Genomic DNA, 19,487 nt, shown 5'->3' with positions numbered 1-19,487 from the left:
TATTTGTGAAGAGCATCAAGCTAAGGGTATCCGTGATTAGGCATATAATTGTTTTTTTAATGTGTACATGTATATATATTGAACAATGTTTAATGGCTAATGAATATGCAGTATTGAACAATTAAGATAAAGATATACCATTGTTGGATTATATATAGCTGACTGTATTAAGAAGTTGATAGGTGTACATATATAGTATTGGAGAGTTATGAAATATATATATGTATAGTTGACCATCACTTACATAAACTGGCGATGTTGCATGATTGTATAGTATGAAATAATGGTTTTTAAGAAACAGCAGAAATGCAAGCTACCCGAGTATTATTTTTTGAGACTTATCTCCCTTTGATAAATAGCTACATTTGTTGTATATCTGGAGCTGCATATAATATAAAAAGGCTATTGAAAGTAGCTATTGTTAATTATTGAATTTATGGCATGTACATGTATATGACAAGTAATGAATAGAGTAATAAAACAAGAAATAAAGGATGTTTTTTCCCTTATTGGTTACAACATTTAATACAGCTTTCACACTCACTTTCATACATTAACTGAATGCATATATATATATACACTTATACAAATAAGTTTTGAGAAAAAAAAAATTTTTATATGGACCATTTATTTTCAAATTTATTGTACTCCATCTTATTTCTAAATATTACTTCCTCTATTTTCAGGTAAATATCTAATTCGTTTTTAAAGCCATTTATATTAGGAAGACAGTTTCTAAGTCTTTGTTTGTAAATATGAAACTTTGCTAATAGAAGTAAAGTGTTGAGATATTTTAACTCTTGTTCCTTGTGTAATTTACCCAATATTACATCAACATTTTGTAGTTGTATAGTTCTAGTTGTCTTATTGTATAGCCATACTTTAAATTCGTCCCAGAAGTTTTCAACTATTCTGCATTCCCAAAACATGTGCGTAATGGTTTCAATATGACGGTTTTGAGATGGATCTGCTGCTGTGATATAGTAATATATAAAAATGTGAATTATTCTCATTTTTATTAAAACAGGGCACTATTTCGAAACGCATTGTTTAAAATGCGTCATGGATGGAAATATTTTCTGTGAAAACAACAGAAATACCCACGTTAAAACAAAGCGGTAATTCTAACTTATTTTCGTAACATGTAGTCATTTACGACACAGGACAATAACTGCATTCTCCAAGATGACATTCAAGTAAACAAACAGGGTTCATGATATTGGTACTCATATCCACGTCAGTCCATAGATATATACAGGAGTGTGTCGGTCAAATTCGTCAAGGTCAAACCCGACCGATAAAGCTCATATCTACACATTAGATAACATTTCTTTTGGTGTCTTTCAGTATTACTGGGACACACACTTCATTTCAATTGATTAAGTTTGTCACCAGATTCCGAAGGTTCCAACGAGTACGTACGCATTGTATGTACATGTATATAGGTGTGGTGGTCATTATTCTATACCCTTTAGGAACACATCGGCTGATCGAAATTCTGTACATACAATACATGTTAGTAAGGGACACGCCCCATGTTGGTGTTATCACCTCGGCTCAAACTCAATATATGTATGTTGCTGTTAAAGGGCGAACCTGAACTTTTGACGTCTACATGTATCATATATAACTTATATTTTCACAGTTCAAAGTGTGTTGCGCTCTATTATCTGAATAGTAATTGAAATGAGGGTTTAGTTCAGAGAGGAACTATCTTTTCGTTAATGGCACATGACATGCAGTGATCCAACTGTTTTGGCACATGTATTCTACTGTGACAGGGCTACACCATTCGTGTACTTCCGCCAAACATGAGAGTTTGGAAAACAAGCCAGAAGAGGAGATCATACAAGTTTCTATGATTAAAAACATATCATTGAAGTGTTGTAAGCGCACATATATTTCTATGATTATATACCGTGTTGAGCCTTTTTATGGTAAACAAACTAACTTGTACTATGTTTGAGTATTAAACTATACATTCCGAATGGTGTTATAGGCACTATGAACGCCCGCTGTATTACAGGAAAATATCGGTCTATGTTTTATGTTCCTGTCGTCAAGTTAGTGTTTACATTGCCTATGGTCCGAATCAGAATGAAGTGTAATGCTTATATATTTTCAAGATCCTTTGGACCAAAGTGAATGTTCCCGGTCCCGCAACGGAAACTTTTTCATGCGCTTACCTCTGGAATGGGGCCTTGAAAATAGAGTCCGGAAAAACAGCTGTCGTTAAAAGCATTTTATTGTGAATCTGTTCAAACCTTTCTATCTTTTGCATTGTTTTTGTCTTAAAGTGATATAAAGACACTGTTAATAACTATAATAATCATAAATGATATCACGTGATTATTACGGTCCACTGAATTTGAAAGCTGGGTAATGCAGTCGTCATGGACAATACGTTTGCGTCCAGTCCTTTGTTTAAACGGCTGTTGTATTCAGATTTTAGAATTCAGACTTATTTATTCACTTGTTGTACATATATTGGGTTGCATTAAGGCCGAATGCAAACATTACATTGCTGGTCGATTATATCATTTGAATAGGTTGTTGTTGTTGTTGTTGTTGTTGTTGTTGTTGTTGTTGCAGGTTTAAAGTCTCGATTTAGGTTACAACCTCTACTCGTGACTCTAGGTTAGAACATTAGTCCGGGGTGACTGTTAGGTGTTGTCAGTTGGTGATCCCTTCCTCCTTTCTCAACGCGGGCTTGGGACCGGCTACGGCGGAGTTACATTTGAATAGGTACATCTTTCTCGATCTATTTAATACCGTATGTCGTCCCAGCATGCATGCTAGACAATGCTGGACATCCCGACAATCACGAGGACGGACTGGTAATGGTTCATACCTTTCATATTTGTGTTGACGGTACTTACTTATTCAATTTTTAAACAAGTTATATTTTATTCGTGATATTCAAGCATTACGCTGTCTTCTTTGGAAAGTCATTAACCTGTAATTCTCACAGAATTGTAGACAAATTGAATAAAGGCGCGTTATGGTTAATTTTTCTGCAAACCTCCGAAGATTATAGGACCATAACTTTCCATAGAATGCAGGTAAATGCTTAAATCTCCGTTTACAATTTATTTTCAATGATTCAATAGTAGTGTTATCGCATCCCAAAGTCGAATTCGCGGTTAAAATATTTATATTTACACTCAGTATGCTTGAAAGCATTGGCGAAAATTGTATTCATTTTTCGTAACAACATGTACATTACCCTCATCACAGTGTGTAGTAATGATTTGTTTTCTTCTTCACGTGTACTTAAAAACAATCCATGTAATATTTACATAAATACAATGTTTTTACGGTCTACCTAATATTCAAAACATATAAAAAAAATAACTCCGAAAATGTCACATTATTGGCTTTCTGGACATATTTACCATGATTCGCTAACGCGTTTGGTAAGAAGGAGGTTAACTTTTTGTTCAAACCGTTGTCACGGTGATCTATATCATTACTGGATTTGGACTTGCTGACGTCAGTGTTTTGGTAAGCAGAGTATTTACTCGCGAATGTACTCTTTGTTTCACATTATGACAAAATAAATGAAACACGAACGTAAGCATTGAACTTTTACAAAATGCTAATATATTCAAAGTTTACAATGCTGGCGACAGGTATGTCGCCAAAGCGAGTGATATTTATTTATCCAACACCTAAATTGTATTGATATTGACTGTATGCAAACACATAGTACATTATAACAGTTCAACATTTTAAATCATCCGAATATTTCATTTCACTACTGAACACAGTTCATGTCAAAAACGGTTCTCTCTGTAACTATCATTCGACCAGTATCCATGGCAGTAGTGACACAGAGCAACCAGACGTTTGTTTATATACATTACATATGTTGTTTTTTGACACAATCTTGCAAATTGTTTGAAGTTCGGCATATGTAGGCAGAAAACGTATTTTTCTCTGCTTGTAACTTGCTGTTTAGTATCAATTAAAGGCTGTGGTTTGATGATCGAATGTTTTTGATGTGGACATAGCAATAAAGCATGTACTGTCTCCGATATTTGTTAATTATAAATAGGGGAGGGAGTATTTATGTTGACATGTTGTTAAGGGGCAGTGTTAGCCGTATGGAGAGGAAAACGTCAGTCTATTTAAATGACGTCACGTTGATTTCAGCGGATCAAACCATTATAATCACTGTCACAACGACGCTTGCCTCTCATATAATATTAAATCATAATAAGTAATGTTTCCCTTTATTTGGCCTGACCGATTTAGTTTGAATAACCTTGTGTATAACATGTATAGCACTGACTGGCCTCACATACAATACCGTTCCATTTAGGGTCGTGCAAATATCGTGACGTTATGTTAATGGACATCGACAATTTATCTATGCCGCCGTTCAATCAAACTTTAAATACTACATACTCGTTTATAAATTTAGGCATACCGAGCATGGGACTTAATAGAGCAGATAGAATCACCGTGTACCTGCGCTATAGACAGACATAATTAAGTTTTAATACATTTATAAATCATTTATGGCGTTTATAAAAAGTTAATTATTTGAAGGACTGAGGAGATATGTATTTAAGGAAGGAGAATGTATGTGTATAAGTAGGCGGTTTTCTATCAGAGAGATGGTGAATTATCAACCACTATTTAACCGGATAATACATTTACCGGGCCTAAGGTTAATCCTTGATTAACAAAGCTTTAATCTTGCTCCAATATTGGCAGTACATTGCTATCGGCTCGTGATTAATTCTGAAAAGGTGTTGCAGTCGACACAATGACCTTAAACTAGTTTTTAAACACATTGTTATTTATAACATAATTATTTCAAATTTGAAAATACACATATAAAAATTAAAATGAAAAGAAAAGCAAGCCCTACAGGTATCAAAGTTCGACAACTCTACGTGTCCATTCTTATACTTAACGAAATCGATATGAAGGATGCATAGGTGTTAAGCATTATAATAAAGATATACATGTATATATTTACAAGGGTTGTAACACAAACCTATATTTCTTCGGGAAAATATACGGTGACTATTTTATCCATGACAGCTCTACAACGTACACCCTTCATTGGGATGACCTCTAATTAACACTAATTACACTGACGTCAGCCGAATGACACAAACAAGCTGTTGAATATCATTTTGCGTTGATGTTATCTTTATTCACATCATATCTGACTACAACCTGGAGGTCAATATAAACACCCTGCTGTACCTGACCTCTGTGTTCACTATTCTTATACATTTTGGTTCGTTAGGATATATGACTGGATCGAAAATTTAGCATGTGAAGCTGATTGATAATTTATTCAATTTGATTAGCAAAAATATTGCTGCTTAAGCAAGACGCTTTTTCTAAACATCCATAAGACGACTTCAAAACATTGACGGATATTGTATGTAACAGAAGGAAATAGAGGATATCTAACAGTGTCTTCAGTAATATCAAATATATTTCACGAATGGTGCTAATATTTTGATATTTTTCACTCGTGCTGCGCACTCGTGAAAAATATCAAAATATTAGCCACACGAGTGAAATATATTTGGCGTTACTGAAGATGCTGTTAGATATTCTGCTTATAACATGTTTTAGCAAAATATACCGGATAAGCAATAAATGTTCTCCATTGTCGTTAGTAAACAATGTTTTGATTGGTTAAAACATAAAAAGAATTATGTTTTTTCGATATTTCACTGGTAAAAATGTAACAAAATATAGTATCCGCCAACAATGATTGCCTTTAGAAGCTTGTTTTAAATAGGATTCATTTATTCTAAATCCAGCACGGAATAAATGAAAACGTGAAGACATAAAGTTTTGACAAAATTCTTAACAAAACAGTTACAACATCAGGTTGTAGACGTAGTTCACCAAGTAAATCATGCAGAGTCAGTGTCACGTACCAAACAGAAGTGCTATTCCCCGGTAACACACGTAAATACCTCCCAAATAATCCAGGCAGCACTAATAGTATACTTTAATATTTTAAAGAATGAAAACATTTGCATACATTGAAAAAGGGATCAACTCCTAGTCTGTGCCTGTCTGTAGAAGGTATTAAAATTTGCAACAATAACCGGAACCGGAAGTGCTATAGATAAAATCCCACATATAACTGTCATACTCCCAACTATTTTACCAAAGGCTCCACATGGATACATATCTCCATATCCTACTGTTGTCATAGATACAATCGCCCACCAGAATGCATCAGGGATGCTCTTGAAATGTGTATTTGGCTCTGGCAGTTCTGCATAGAACATCGCACCGGAGGATATGATAATCCCAATACCGAGAAACAAAGCGAACATGACCAGCTCGCTAATGCTAGTTTGCATTGTTTTTCCGAGAATCTGGAGTCCTACCGAGTGCTTACTTAGCTTGAGGATACGCGACACTCTCAGTACCCGCAGTACCGACAACACACCGCTCTTGGACTGACCGCATTCATGGGAAATCAGATATAGCCCCATGGAAAAAAAGAATGGCATTATGGATGCAAAATCTATCCAATTTATAATATCCTTCAGAAAAGTTCTCTTGGAAGGGCTAGAAAGAAAACGGCATACAAGTTCTATTGAAAACCAACATATGCAAACTGCCTCTATTATGAACAATGGGTGCTCGAAGTTTGGTATCTTCTTTACGGCGACACTGCTGCTATTTGGAGAACTGTTTGCAATAACTTCAATGCACTCGACACCGTGAAATACAGGCAATGTTTCTACGCAAAATGTGGTTACAGATACCAATATTACGATCACAGACATGATGGCTAAGACTCTGGCAGGCACTGAACTATCTGGGTACTCGAACAGCTCCCACACCTTCCTCTGAAAGCGTTGGTCAGGCAACAAAGGTGTTTCATTATTATTGATAATGAATCCTTCCTCTCCTTTATAGGTCGTTACGACAGATTTTCCTAGTTCGAAAAACTGAAGTTCGTTGAGGAATATATCCGATGGAACCTCCATCGGGCGCTTCAGCCTACCACCGCTCTGGTAGTAGTACAAAATAGCTGGGAAGCTTGGTCGATGTCGATCAAAGAAAAATTCCTTTCGTTTGGAGTCCCAGTATTTCTTTCGCTTTGAAGGGTTGCCAAGTAACGTATGTGGAAGCCTATTTAGAGTGCGGAGTTGAGTTTCGAACTTCAATCCACTTACGTTGATAGTAATGCGCTTGCAGCCCTCAACGTCGCATTCGTGTCCGTACGGTAATGTATCTTGAGGAATAAACTCATTAAGTGGATCTTGGTCGCCTCCGTCCTCATCATCGTCTGAAACTGCGGACGTCACTGGTGGAAGACGTGAATGGGATCCAAAAAGGTCTTTCCAATTAGAATCGGTCGAAGACGACCGGAAATGACTTTTATCATGGTGGTTGGAAGGCGGCTGTAAATACCCTCTTCCATCTGTTATCGTGTTTTGGTTAATGATATGCATTGTATATTATTTGAAGTCACTTACTTTGGAGATCCATCACAATGCGACTGGACAGATCACCTATAGATATTAGACTTGTCTGGCCTGAAAGTCAAAGACACCAACACACGGCATAATGGAATTCAACACCTTACTGGAACACCACAAGTCTACCATTAGTGTTTCTCCATTTGACACATTACATATGTGCTGTCACAGTCTTCCTTTGAACACCCGAGATTAAATCCCTTTACAACTTTCTATTGTCATTGTGGAATTTAAATAGACGCCTTTTGTTGGTTTAATTCCGTGACACAGATATATGTACTGCTGTATATTACGCTTCTGTGGGACTTACACTCGGTTAAAAATGGCCAGTCCACCTCAAAATCATCCCGGGGTCTGTATGTTTATGATAGCTCAGGTCTCACCATGACAGGTTACGTGGTGACCTACAGTCCGCCAGGGAACGTTCCGGTCGCGACTTGCATGTCCTTCGTTCCCGAGTGCAACTTCAAATGGCATTGGCTCAGTGTCTTGGCAAAACTCCACCTAACGTTAATGGCAGTGAAACGAAGGTATATATTTATATACCTGTATTTGCGAAAGCGTGTAAAAGCCCTGACCCCGATCTACTCACACAGGTGTATCTAGTGAAAGACCTCGTGCTTTAAATCCTCGGGGACATAAGAGAGCGCGCGCTTCTCGATACATGTATACTTTATTGTCACAAGACAAGCGAAATTGTACGAGTTCCCTCGGCTTTACAAATATTATTATCTTCTATTGTGTTGTTTAGCTTACTTACTCGAGTTTTGATAACAAACATTTTTGAATCAAATGTGGCGAAAACATAAATCGCGTTTCTCAGCTCAGTGATAAACGATTACTGTACACAGACATTGTGCTAGGGTATACGAGAACTAATAATCACGTATAATTTAAGCCACATGCAGATTTATAGCTCAATAAACACAGGTATCGTGGCAAATCACCAATACACCTTAGGAATTTGGCGTCATGTAATTCAAAAGAGTTTTAATTTCACGTTCATGTAATCATGAACCTTGGGTTTATGGGTTAACACTCCAGTAAACCTACCAGTACCCGTGGGAGAGGGCTAGCTATAATCATCATGGCATTGCCTGTGTACAGCAACTGTAGATAGCATATTCTGAAAAAAAACACAATCATCAATACCCCCATCATATGCAGTGAAACCGTTACATATCAATTAAAACATTATATATTTTTAACATGTTTTGATAACTTATCATTATAATCGTATTAGGATCTAAAGTAAATGTCACACGCCTTCTAATAACCTAACAAGGTGCGGGGGTCCTGTTAGAATAGGAGTCGTATGGAATTACTACTGTGTGTAGTCTGGAATGATTTATACACTGATACGAGTAAAGCTGGCTATTCCCTTAACTACATGTGAATGTAACAAATGCAGAACACACGTCCAGGTATTCCAACTTCCCATAAAGGTTGCAAAAGGCATCAGGTTTATGATATATATTTAGTAACAGTAGACATCGAATGATGAATGAAAGAGCATAACAAAGTTATTTTGTATTCAAATGCCTCTTCTTTTACTGATGCAGGTGTCAACGTCAAAATCAATGTACTATAGAAATAGCCATTGTTGCTGTAAACTAAACATATTTTCGCTATAGAAATTCCCTTCTAGTTTTATAATCAAAGTATAAGGATTGAATGGGGTGATAAATGTGTCTATCGACATATAAACCGGGAAAAAGCAACATATTATCTGTTTCCGTCAATACGCCTTGAGAAAAATTGTCATATCAATATACAAGTTTCATGAACAGATATTTTCGGATATACTATCTTTCCTATCAACGTACAATAGTCGAGTAATTTGTTACTATTTGGGACAACATTGTAGTGTTTAGGGCTGCAGGCTTCTTAATTAGACGATATTCAATGACATTTCTGGAAACCAATTAAATTGAAGAATGGAAACTAAAAGGAGTGGAATTGGAGTGTTAAAACCCACGGCTTTAGGCTACAGATGACCCACGTTGTAACTATATAAACATCCGGGTCATGTTGACCGCGCCGACAACACACAATGATGACATCTACACTTTGGATACCGCGGTTTTATTTTAAATGTGTATTACTTTGACTCTCAACTAAATTTTACGATCGGCAGGTTTTGTTTTTCCTCTTTGTTCCCTCAAAACATTCTAGTCAGAAAAGATTACGCGAGTTCATCCTTTCGGTCAATTGTTTTCCAGACAAGTTAGGATCATGGAATTATATTACTATGAATAATACGATCTGTTAAAATGACTGTTTAGATACATTTAACTGAAAATGATTTAACATTATGTGACAGTGTTAGCCGTGTCGCTAAAGCTCTCCCGGGTAGTCACCGTATCATGACTATCCACATAACAGAAAGCCAGTGAGACAGACGGGTACCTTGATTGTGTTTCCGGTGCAATATCATTAATACTTCGACTCTGACCAGTTTTCAGTACTGTTTGTTTCAGTATTTGATAGTATCTCTCATCTTTCTACTGAAGTCTCCCGCTATATCTGTACCGGTGTTGTTGTTGTTGTGTTGTTGTTATTTATTTTTTGTGTGTGTGTGTGTGTGTGTGTGTGTGTGTGTGTGTGCGTGCGTGTGTGTGTGTTGCAGGCTCGCGTTTCATTGCTCAATGTTTCTTAACGTTTTGAAGTTGTTAAACTCTAATTGGTCTATTTGAAGGCATAATGATACAGGGAAAATATTTAGTTAGGGCATTTCTATATGCTCCCCTGTGGAAAACATATTGTTGAAACCAGTACCGAACTGCATATGCTGATATCTCCTGAACGAACTAGAAGTATTCGATCATAACCAGAGAAAAGCATGCTACATATAACACGATACTGTCAGGTACATATTATGCTTTTGGCATTGACAAAGAAAGACAACTCTTACTCTAATTATTTTATTTTCAAATCAAGTGCGACCGACACGAAGTTGAAATAGGTTGTCTTCATAGATATTAGCATTACGGTGTACTAGTTGTAGACGTTTTTTTTTATCTTAGTTTAATTAACATGGTTACAATAAACACACGTAATATTAAGTGGTCAACGTATTTGATAATAACTTATTTTGTACTTGTGTTAATGTTTCTGACAGTATTTGTGTGGGGCATCCACACAGGAAGTGTCTTTGCTACCTTCCTAAACAGTTTCGGGTCGTCTTGTATCATTGACCGTACCATTTGAGTAGTCGGTAACAAGTTGCCCTTTACAATCTGCTGCTGACTGCTCAGCTTCAATCATCGCCATCTTCTTCTTCTTGTTTTTAGATTTGAGAGTTTTTTGTCGTTTCATTGAAAATATAGGGCGATGTTTTTGCTTAACGTGACGCACGCGCACTTTGTTTTCCGGCTCTACAATTTCTCTGCAGCATCTGCAACACCAGCAGCAACACGAACAGCATCCGGCGTAACCACAGCAGCCGAAGTAGTCACAGCAGCCATCCTTTGTGTTACCTGGTGTTCGCATGCAGTAAAAACAGCAACAACACCACAGTCTACTGCACTCAGACTGGTCGTCTTCAACATCCTCAGCGTCCCGAACCTTTCTCCGACGACCTCTGAAAACACAGTGTTGTGATTCTCAATGATGGGAAGTAAGGAAATAATTTTACATATGTTAGATAATAGGTCTGAATTTTAAGTCATCATGATCTAGTATCGTAATACACTCTGAATTTTGACTTTTGATAGCTTCATTTATTAATTTACTTTTGTGTATTTTAGGCAAGCCGTAAAAATAACTAGTACTATGTACAAAATCAGTAAGATAGTCAATTTCTTTTTCCATAAAATTCAGACCTACTGTCGGTGGTCCAAACAGTAGTACGCAACGTCTCAGTCATTTTGTAGATATACTTTTGAAACCTCTTTGTAATACTGTCAAAAGTTTTATAAGAGACGACTTTGATTTTTTGGACCATTTGCCTAAACATGTCAAACCTCATTCTAAATTAGTTACTTTTGACGTTGTTAGTTTGTATACCAGGATTCCTCATGAACTAGGATTGAAAGCTGTAAAATATTGGTTGAAAAAACACCCTGAAATTATCGTTCAACGTTTTGATCATGAATTCATTCTTAATGCTTTGGAAATTATTCTAGACAGAAATGTGTTCTTTTTTAATGATATATATTACCATCAAAAGATGGGTACGGCTATGGGTACCAAAGTGGCACCTACTTATGCCACTCTAGTCCTTGGTTACCTAGAAGAACAATTGTACGCTATATCTGAACATAAATACGGTAGGGAATATCGTGATTTCCTTGAAAATAACTTTTTCCGTTTTTTAGACGATTGTTTTGTTATATGTCCACCTAATATTTCTATAGAAGAACTAAACAAAGACCTCAATAGTTTACACCCGTCGATTAATTATACAACGGAGGCGAGTGATTCTTCACTTCCTTTTCTAGATGTGTTGGTTGCAATAAAAGGTGATACTATTTCAACAGATTTATATAGCAAGCCTACAGATTCGCATAATTACTTAAATTTTTATTCTAATCATCCTAAACATATCAAAAATAATATTCCTTTCAATTTAGCGTCACGCATAGTATCTATCGTTAGTGAAAAAGAAACAGTAAATACAAGACTAAATGAACTTACAGTATTCTTAAAATCACAAGGCTATCCTAAAGAAATGATAGAAAAAGGTAAACAATTAGCAATCGATAAGGGACCTTTTACATCCCGTCATTCTGTTGACGACAATAAATCAGTATTGCCTTTTGTATCTACTTTCAATCCTCGTAATTTTGATATATTTCCTATTATTCGCAATAAATGTGAAGAACTTAAGCAAAGTAATGATAGAATGGGTAAGGTTTTAAACAAGTATACTTTAATAAATAGTAAAAGACAACCTAAAAACCTACGTCATATTTTGACAAGTTCTAAGTTCAATGATAATTTAAAATGCACAAAGGTTTCTAAATGTAATACACCGCGTTGCGGTACATGTAAACTTATTGTGGAAGGTAGCACTTTCAATTTCAAAAATGGCTTCACTTTTAATGTTAAAAGAAATATAGATTGTAAAAGCCGTAATGTTATTTATGCTATGATTTGTTCTCAATGTAGTGATTTTTATATTGGACAAACTGGTAATGAATTGAGAACCAGAATGACAGTCCATCGTCAACAAATACGTTCGGATAATCTCAGATTTTTAAATGTTAGTAAGCATATTCATAATTGTAGTAATGGTGATTTTAAAATTTTCCCTTTATATAAGATGGACACTTCTGATACAATAAAACGAGAATCAAAGGAGTCAGAGTTTATTAAGCTATTAAAACCAAGTCTGAATAGTGCGTAAACAGTTTTCATTTGTATGTACATGTAAGTTGTTATTGTTGTAAGTTGTTGGTATTGTATGACGTAACTGTTATTATGACGTCATGATCATTATGACGTCATGGTGCAATTGAAAATAAACAGTCTGAAGAGTCCCCTAGACGGGACGAAAACGTTAGATGTTGTCTGAGTCATTTTTTTAATTTTTCCATATATATATATATATATATATATCATTCAAATTTACCAGATATAAAACGAAAACTGATTATGTTTAAGATTGAAACAATGTAAACACATTAGATTGTCAATATTTGATATGATAGGCAGCTTGACGCTTATAAATATCTTGCTTAAAACACAACCCTCTTTGTGTTGATATTGGACAGATTCAATGTCTGTTAAATACGAATAATAAATCCCTAATGCTATTGATACAATATAGCATTGTTTGTCTTGCAGCACAAATGCACATGGCAGGTGTGTGAAATATGTCAGATTAGAACTTGGTCTTATTTTTATCATGCCGTCCGGTGGTGAAGGCGTGTTCCTGACAAATGCTGGGCCAGGTACATTAGAACACAAACATCCAATATAGAACACGATACTGTCAGGTACACATTATGCTGTTGACATTGACAAAGAAAGACAACTCTTACTTCTAATTATTTCATTTCCAAATCAAGTGCGACTGACACGAAGTTGGAATAGGTTGTCTTCATAGATATTAGTATTACGGTGTACTACGTTGTTCTAATTTAATTGACATTTATATAATATACAAACGTAATATAAAGTGGTCGACGTATTTGATAATAACTTATTTTGTACTTGTGTTAATGTTTCTGACAGTATTTGTGTGGGGCATCCACACAGGAAGTGTCTTTGCCACCTTCCTAAACAGTTTCGGGTCGTCTTGTATCATTGACCGTACCATTTGAGTAGTCGGTAACAAGTTGCCCTTTACAATCTGCTGCTGTCTGCTCAGCTTCAACATCGCCATCTTCTTCTTCTTGTTTTTAGATTATATAGTTTTTTGTCGTTTCATTGAAAATATAGGGCGATGTTTTTGCTTAACGTGACGCACGCGCACTTTGTTTTCCGGCTCTACAATTTCTCTGCAGCATCTGCAACACCAGCAGCAACACGAACAGCATCCGGCGTAACCACAGCAGCCGAAGTAGTCACAGCAGCCATCCTTTGTGTTACTTGGTGTTCGCATGCAGTAAAAACAGCAACCACAGCACAGTCTACTGCACTCAGACTGGTCGTCTTCAACATCCTCAGCGTCCCGAACCTTTCTCCGACGACCTCTGAAAACACAGTGTTGTGATTCTCAATGATGGAAAGTAAGGGGATAAATTTTACATATATTAACAAACAAAACAAAATACATAAAAAACACACAAAATAAAACAATAAAAAACAAACAAACAAACAAAAACAAAACGAAAACGAAAAAAACACATAAAAAAACAAACAAAACAAATTAACAAAAAAGAACCAAAAACAAATAAACACAAATAAAAACAACATAAAAATTTTATTCGAAAGAGTAGGATAGGAATGAATAACCTTAGATAATGTGGCAAGCTATGTTTTAGAATTAAAACAAATGCTATTTGTACGAATATATATATACCTGCAGTTGTTGCAGCAGTATCTGATACAGAACCAGGTCAGATAACTAAGTAGTCCAAGAGTCAGAAGTCCAAGTATACCAATCAGCAACCAGAACCAGGCTGTAACCAAAACAGTTACACTCATTACAATCCAAATCCAAATTATTCAATGTTCAGTAAAATGTGTTATCTCTATTTTTCGTATTTCGCCAAGTTTGTTATCTATATTGAACATGTAAAACTTCATTCAGACACACCCACACAAACACACATTGAACACAATTGCAAAGGAAGTTACTTTTCTGATTTGTGCCCTGCCCGGGCCTCGAACTCACGATCTACGGCTCCTATAATCTCAAGACTCCTAGCCAGACATAAAGGCACAGTGATAGATACCCTGATCAGATGATATGAATACCTGAATCAAAATATATATACATTGATGCGAAATGTTTACAAATTACATACATTTAACATAGTATAACTACGAAAGGAAATACATAATTCATCGACACTGTATATTGTAAAAAAAAATCTCCCATTTAATAAACGTACGATAGACAATGCAGAGTGGCGTCACCAATTATGTAATAAACACAACACTGTGGATGGAAACAAGCTTAGGACCTACTGAAAATATACACAGAAAAGTATGTAAAATTCGATATCCCACGAACAGGCCATACACCCGTACCTGGCCCAGTTTCACGCGGGATGTTTTCTGCTGGCTCTGGAAACCGAACACTACGCCAGGCCCAAGACAGACAGTGTACTGATGAAATGTCTGACTGAATGTAAACTTTATGATGATATTGCTAGGCCAGGCTTCTGTTGTACTTAAGAGTTTCATAATGCAGCACAGTGACACCAAGTTCTTAATTGTAATGTAAACTGACGAAACCCCAGCCACATGCAAGTCAATTCGCTCCCATCGCATACGGGTGTAGATAAGGATATATATATAGTGGAGTGTTAGGTTTGTTAACTTAAGTTCTCTACTAATATGGGACTTTATGTGACAGGCCTAGGGAAATATTTCACAATTTTAACTTCTATTCTTGAAAGTTGAGGCACATGTAATGACTACATTTTACATACATTTTAGCGTGGAGTCATGTGTTTACTGATAGTGTGATTAGGAACTGTTATAAACATAATTTTGTGTGTGTGGTATAAAAATAAGCTAATGAGTATTTTATCATCTTAGTGTTTTATTCTTTAAAGCACATTGAAAAGCTATATATTGGAGTATAGTGACACGATTTACCGATAATTTAATAATGAATTGTAATAACCGTATGATACATGAACATTAATAATAGTATTACTGGACGCAGGCAATATTAGTCGATATATCCAGATCGAAGTTACAATGAGCTTTTTCCCGAAATATGGATCAGTTCGTTATTGTCTATCTAATGACTATAAAAACATTCAGATTGCCCCCAAATGCTTATCCAATCGGGACTCAAACGTTTTGATCGTTGGTGACGTAACGACAGCATTAGGAAGAGAGTTCCAATGGTTAACAACCCGCTCATTGAAAGAATATTTTCTCAAATTTAGTCTACTTCTTCTTTTTAGTAGTGGCAAACTATGTTTTCTTGTTATCTTATTATTGTTTGGAATTAACAAACCCTCAGTGACAGCTTTATCGTATCCTTCATTTGTTTGTTTGTATACTTGGATCATATCTCCTCTCAGTCTTCTATGCCTTAGTGTTGGTAAATAAAGGATCCTCAATCTGTCTTCATAACTTAGATCTTTCATCCCCGGTGCTCTCCTTTGCACGTTTTCTATCTCATTTATATCTTTTTGGAGAAAGGGATTCCATACACAAGCCCCGTTATCAAGATGTGGTCGAACAAGCGCTTTGTATAAAAGACAGAATGTAGTGTTATCTAAGTACGTGTATGTTCTTCGGATAGTTCCCATTATTCTATTAGCTTCATTGATCACATCGTGAATATGATCATTGAAATTGAGGTTGTTGTCTGTTATAATTCCCGTGTCTTTTTCTTTTGTCACATGGTCTAATGTGACCTCGACTCTTCCTTTTTTCTTATCTTTATATAAATGTAACACCGCATTATTAGTTTTCTTCCCAACGTGCACAACTTTGCATTTGTCCGGATGAAACTTCAGGAGCCATTTATCTGAACATTTTTGGAGCTTGTCTAGATCTGCTTGTAAATTAGAGTTATCATTATTATTGTAAATCTTTGTGTCGGTGATGTAAAGTACAAAAAGGCACGGCCCTAAGACGCTTCCCTGGGGGATTCCACTTGTTACCTCCATCCAATTTTTTCTCCGGTTATTGTTACGCGGTGTTTCCTGTTGGTTAAGAAACTTTGAATCCATGTGATTATTTCTGTTGATAGTCCGTATGTCTTTAATTTGCTTATAATCCGAAGATGTGGGACAGTGTCAAAGGCTTTCATGAAGTCTAGGTAAACTGTTTCGATTGATCCTCCCTTATAGATAACCTCTGTCCAATCATCAATAACTTTTAGCAACTGTAAAATAGTTGACCTTCCGCTAACGAATCCATATTGCTGTTGACTTGAATAATTCATTCGCGTTTTCCTGTCCCCTTTTTGTGTATTTCAGTTACCTGACCCTCCTTCCAGCTGTTAGGAAGCTCTCCGGATTGTAAAGAACAGTTAAATAGTTCACATATAGGGGATTTTAGTATATCAGCAGTTTCCTTTAGTACTTTCGAATGAATATTATCCGGTCCAGGAGACTTTGAGGGATTTAATGTCTTTAAGATATTAAATACTTGTAGCTCTGATATTTCAGCAGTAATGCATGGACTCTTTATAGTAAGATCACACAAAACTGGTGGTTCGACCGTGAAAACGCTTGAAAAATAGTCTGCTAATGCATTCGCTTTATCCCGATCATTTTGCACAATCATTATTTCGTTTCTGCACTTAATGTGCAGATCCGGGATTCCAGATCTCGTTTTCGTTTTGGAGATTGCATATCTCCAAAATTTCTTGGGATAAAGTTTTACTTCCTTTGCAATTTCACGCTCGAATTTTCTTTTGCATTTTCTTAATAAGGTTTTAACTTTGTTTCTTGCACCAACATATTCGTTTTCTCTTGTTTCAAGATATCGCTGCAGTCTAACTGTGAAAAATAACTAGGAAGTTATGGCAAAGCTAGGCTCCGCCCCAAACAATGCATCGTAGTAATTTCTGTATGCATACGCTTCGTCTATTCTCGGACGATCGGGGGTTATACAGCAGTCAACTTCAAGGAAAAAATAGCTGCAACCATGGTACAATCGGATATATTTGCATATCAAAACTTCTTTTTGATTATGTTGAATTAACCATGTCACAATGCGTGAAGCCATGATGTCGATAACAATAGATCGCTCCCACCTGTGTAACTTCTCTTACTGTGTTTACCTTTATTGTTGGCGGGAGAGGAGTGGTATTAGTATCATTAATTTCATTTAAAAATAGTCAAAAACAATTGTTCAAACGACAACCACTGAAAAAAAATGGTATGATTGTCTTTTTATCGTCTATATACAATGTACATGTACTACTCATCGTTTGTTTCTTTCAATGAAGTTCAATCTTAAATTGTAAATAATAACACTATCGACTTACTCAAATTTCAACAGCAACGTCTTTCAATGTCAAGGCGACATTCCAATGTCGGCGGAGTAATATTTAGTGTTCAAAAAAACAAAATATGCATAATGCCAATTTGCTCTAAATATGAAAATTTATGACTGAAATTATATTTCTGGCAAATAATGCGCTTTTAATTTTTAAAAAAACGACACAGAAATCTGAACAGATTATTTTTGTTTCGAGTAGTACAGCGTAAAAAGGTCACGTGCAGTTTCCCACCAGAATTTTTTCTCAAGTTCTTCTCATATTGTTCTCAAGTCGTTCTCAAGTTGTTTTCATTTTCATCAGAGGTAATAATTTATTTCTCATGTATTCAGTAGCTGGTTTATTGTGGCATATAGATAATAAAAGTTTATCTTAATTTCCGTATCTAGAAAACACAATTGCCTTCGAAGTATTATGATGGACTCTAGCTCGATAACATCCTCCAGAGATGTTAATCACGAGACGTGACTTGAAACGCTGGCCAAAGAAAATACGTGATGCAATGGAACATAAGCAGATGTAAACTTCGTTCAAAATCTTACCTGTCTCCAGGAACTCTAGCTTACATACGGGATACGCGCCCTGCCAAACGAAACTAGGGGCAGAACCTGATTTCGGTGTAGGGGCCTGTACACAATGCAAGGTTGAACTTCCGGTCATACTGTAGGCTGTATTACATGAATACTGTGCTGTCGACCCTCCGCTATAAGAAGCCTGGGAGTTGACCAGTTGTCCGTTAGCAATTCCCGGTGGGGATGAACAGGCCATCGTAGTGCTAATAGATTATATATTTTAGAATGTTTAAAAAGATATGTTATTTAATTGGGAAATCAATACGCCAAATAATCCCCGTGGTATATGGAATTGGTAAAGAAAGAAGCACAATGTCTTTGAAACATCACTTAAAGTCCTCTTCTCTTTGTTTTTCTCCTCTTTCCTTTCATTTCAAGACCGTGTCGATACCAGCAAGATACTTTGCATACCCTTCCACATGAGTGTATAGCTAAAACTGAAACTTGTCCATATGGTACCTACGTCACACACCGTGTTTGATAAAATATCCGTTGGGCTGTTCGAATCTCCGAGAACGAAGTGGGCAAGTCTGCTTCTATATTCTAACTCGTACCACCAGAATACGTCTAAATCTAGATCTTTAGGACTATTGACATGTGTACGGTTTATTTCTTTCTAATCAAACATGCCGAGATAAACCTCTACATGTTGAATGGTTAAACATTGGACTTATAATCAATTTGTACCAAACTTATCGATCCCTTAGTATTGACTTTGTAAATCTATTTTGATAAGTTATATCATTCTATATGGTAACGTACCATTTATCTCGCATGCTAGACAGCCGATATATATACAGATCCGAGGTGTGTTGTATATCTACCTAACACAAGTTTCACTTTTTA

The 19,487-nt window shown here is 36.0% G+C and overlaps 2 protein-coding genes across 3 annotated transcripts; both read right to left on the bottom strand.

The window, feature by feature from the left end:
• Positions 1 to 5,148: 5,148 nt before the first annotated feature.
• On the bottom strand, positions 5,149 to 8,075 carry LOC117330406 (potassium voltage-gated channel subfamily A member 1-like). Its single transcript, XM_033888670.1, has one exon. It carries the CDS (start codon positions 7,452 to 7,454, stop codon positions 6,036 to 6,038), a length of 1,419 nt encoding a protein of 472 aa, XP_033744561.1. The 5' UTR covers positions 7,455 to 8,075; the 3' UTR covers positions 5,149 to 6,035.
• Positions 8,076 to 13,361: 5,286 nt separating this feature from the next.
• Positions 13,362 to 19,156, bottom strand: LOC117330405. 2 transcript variants are annotated; one of them, XM_033888669.1, is made up of 3 exons: positions 18,612 to 19,156; positions 14,452 to 14,551; positions 13,473 to 14,122 (listed from the first exon to the last, which is right to left on the bottom strand). In XM_033888669.1, the coding sequence occupies exons 1-3, from the start codon at positions 18,835 to 18,837 to the stop codon at positions 13,834 to 13,836; spliced, it is 615 nt and encodes a 204-aa protein (XP_033744560.1). In that variant the 5' UTR covers positions 18,838 to 19,156; the 3' UTR covers positions 13,473 to 13,833. The 2 variants fall into 2 exon arrangements, 1 of the variants encoding a protein (XP_033744560.1); XR_004533336.1 differs by lacking the exon at positions 18,612 to 19,156 and having other exon boundaries at positions 13,362 to 14,122; positions 14,452 to 18,328.
• Between the last annotated feature and the right edge of the window lie 331 nt (positions 19,157 to 19,487).

Source organism: Pecten maximus, chromosome 7, assembly GCF_902652985.1.
Source record: "Pecten maximus chromosome 7, xPecMax1.1, whole genome shotgun sequence".
Classification (NCBI taxonomy): Eukaryota; Metazoa; Mollusca; class Bivalvia; order Pectinida; family Pectinidae; genus Pecten; species Pecten maximus.
Note: the sequence above shows the minus strand (reverse complement) of the source record. Positions and strands in the feature narration are given on the sequence as shown.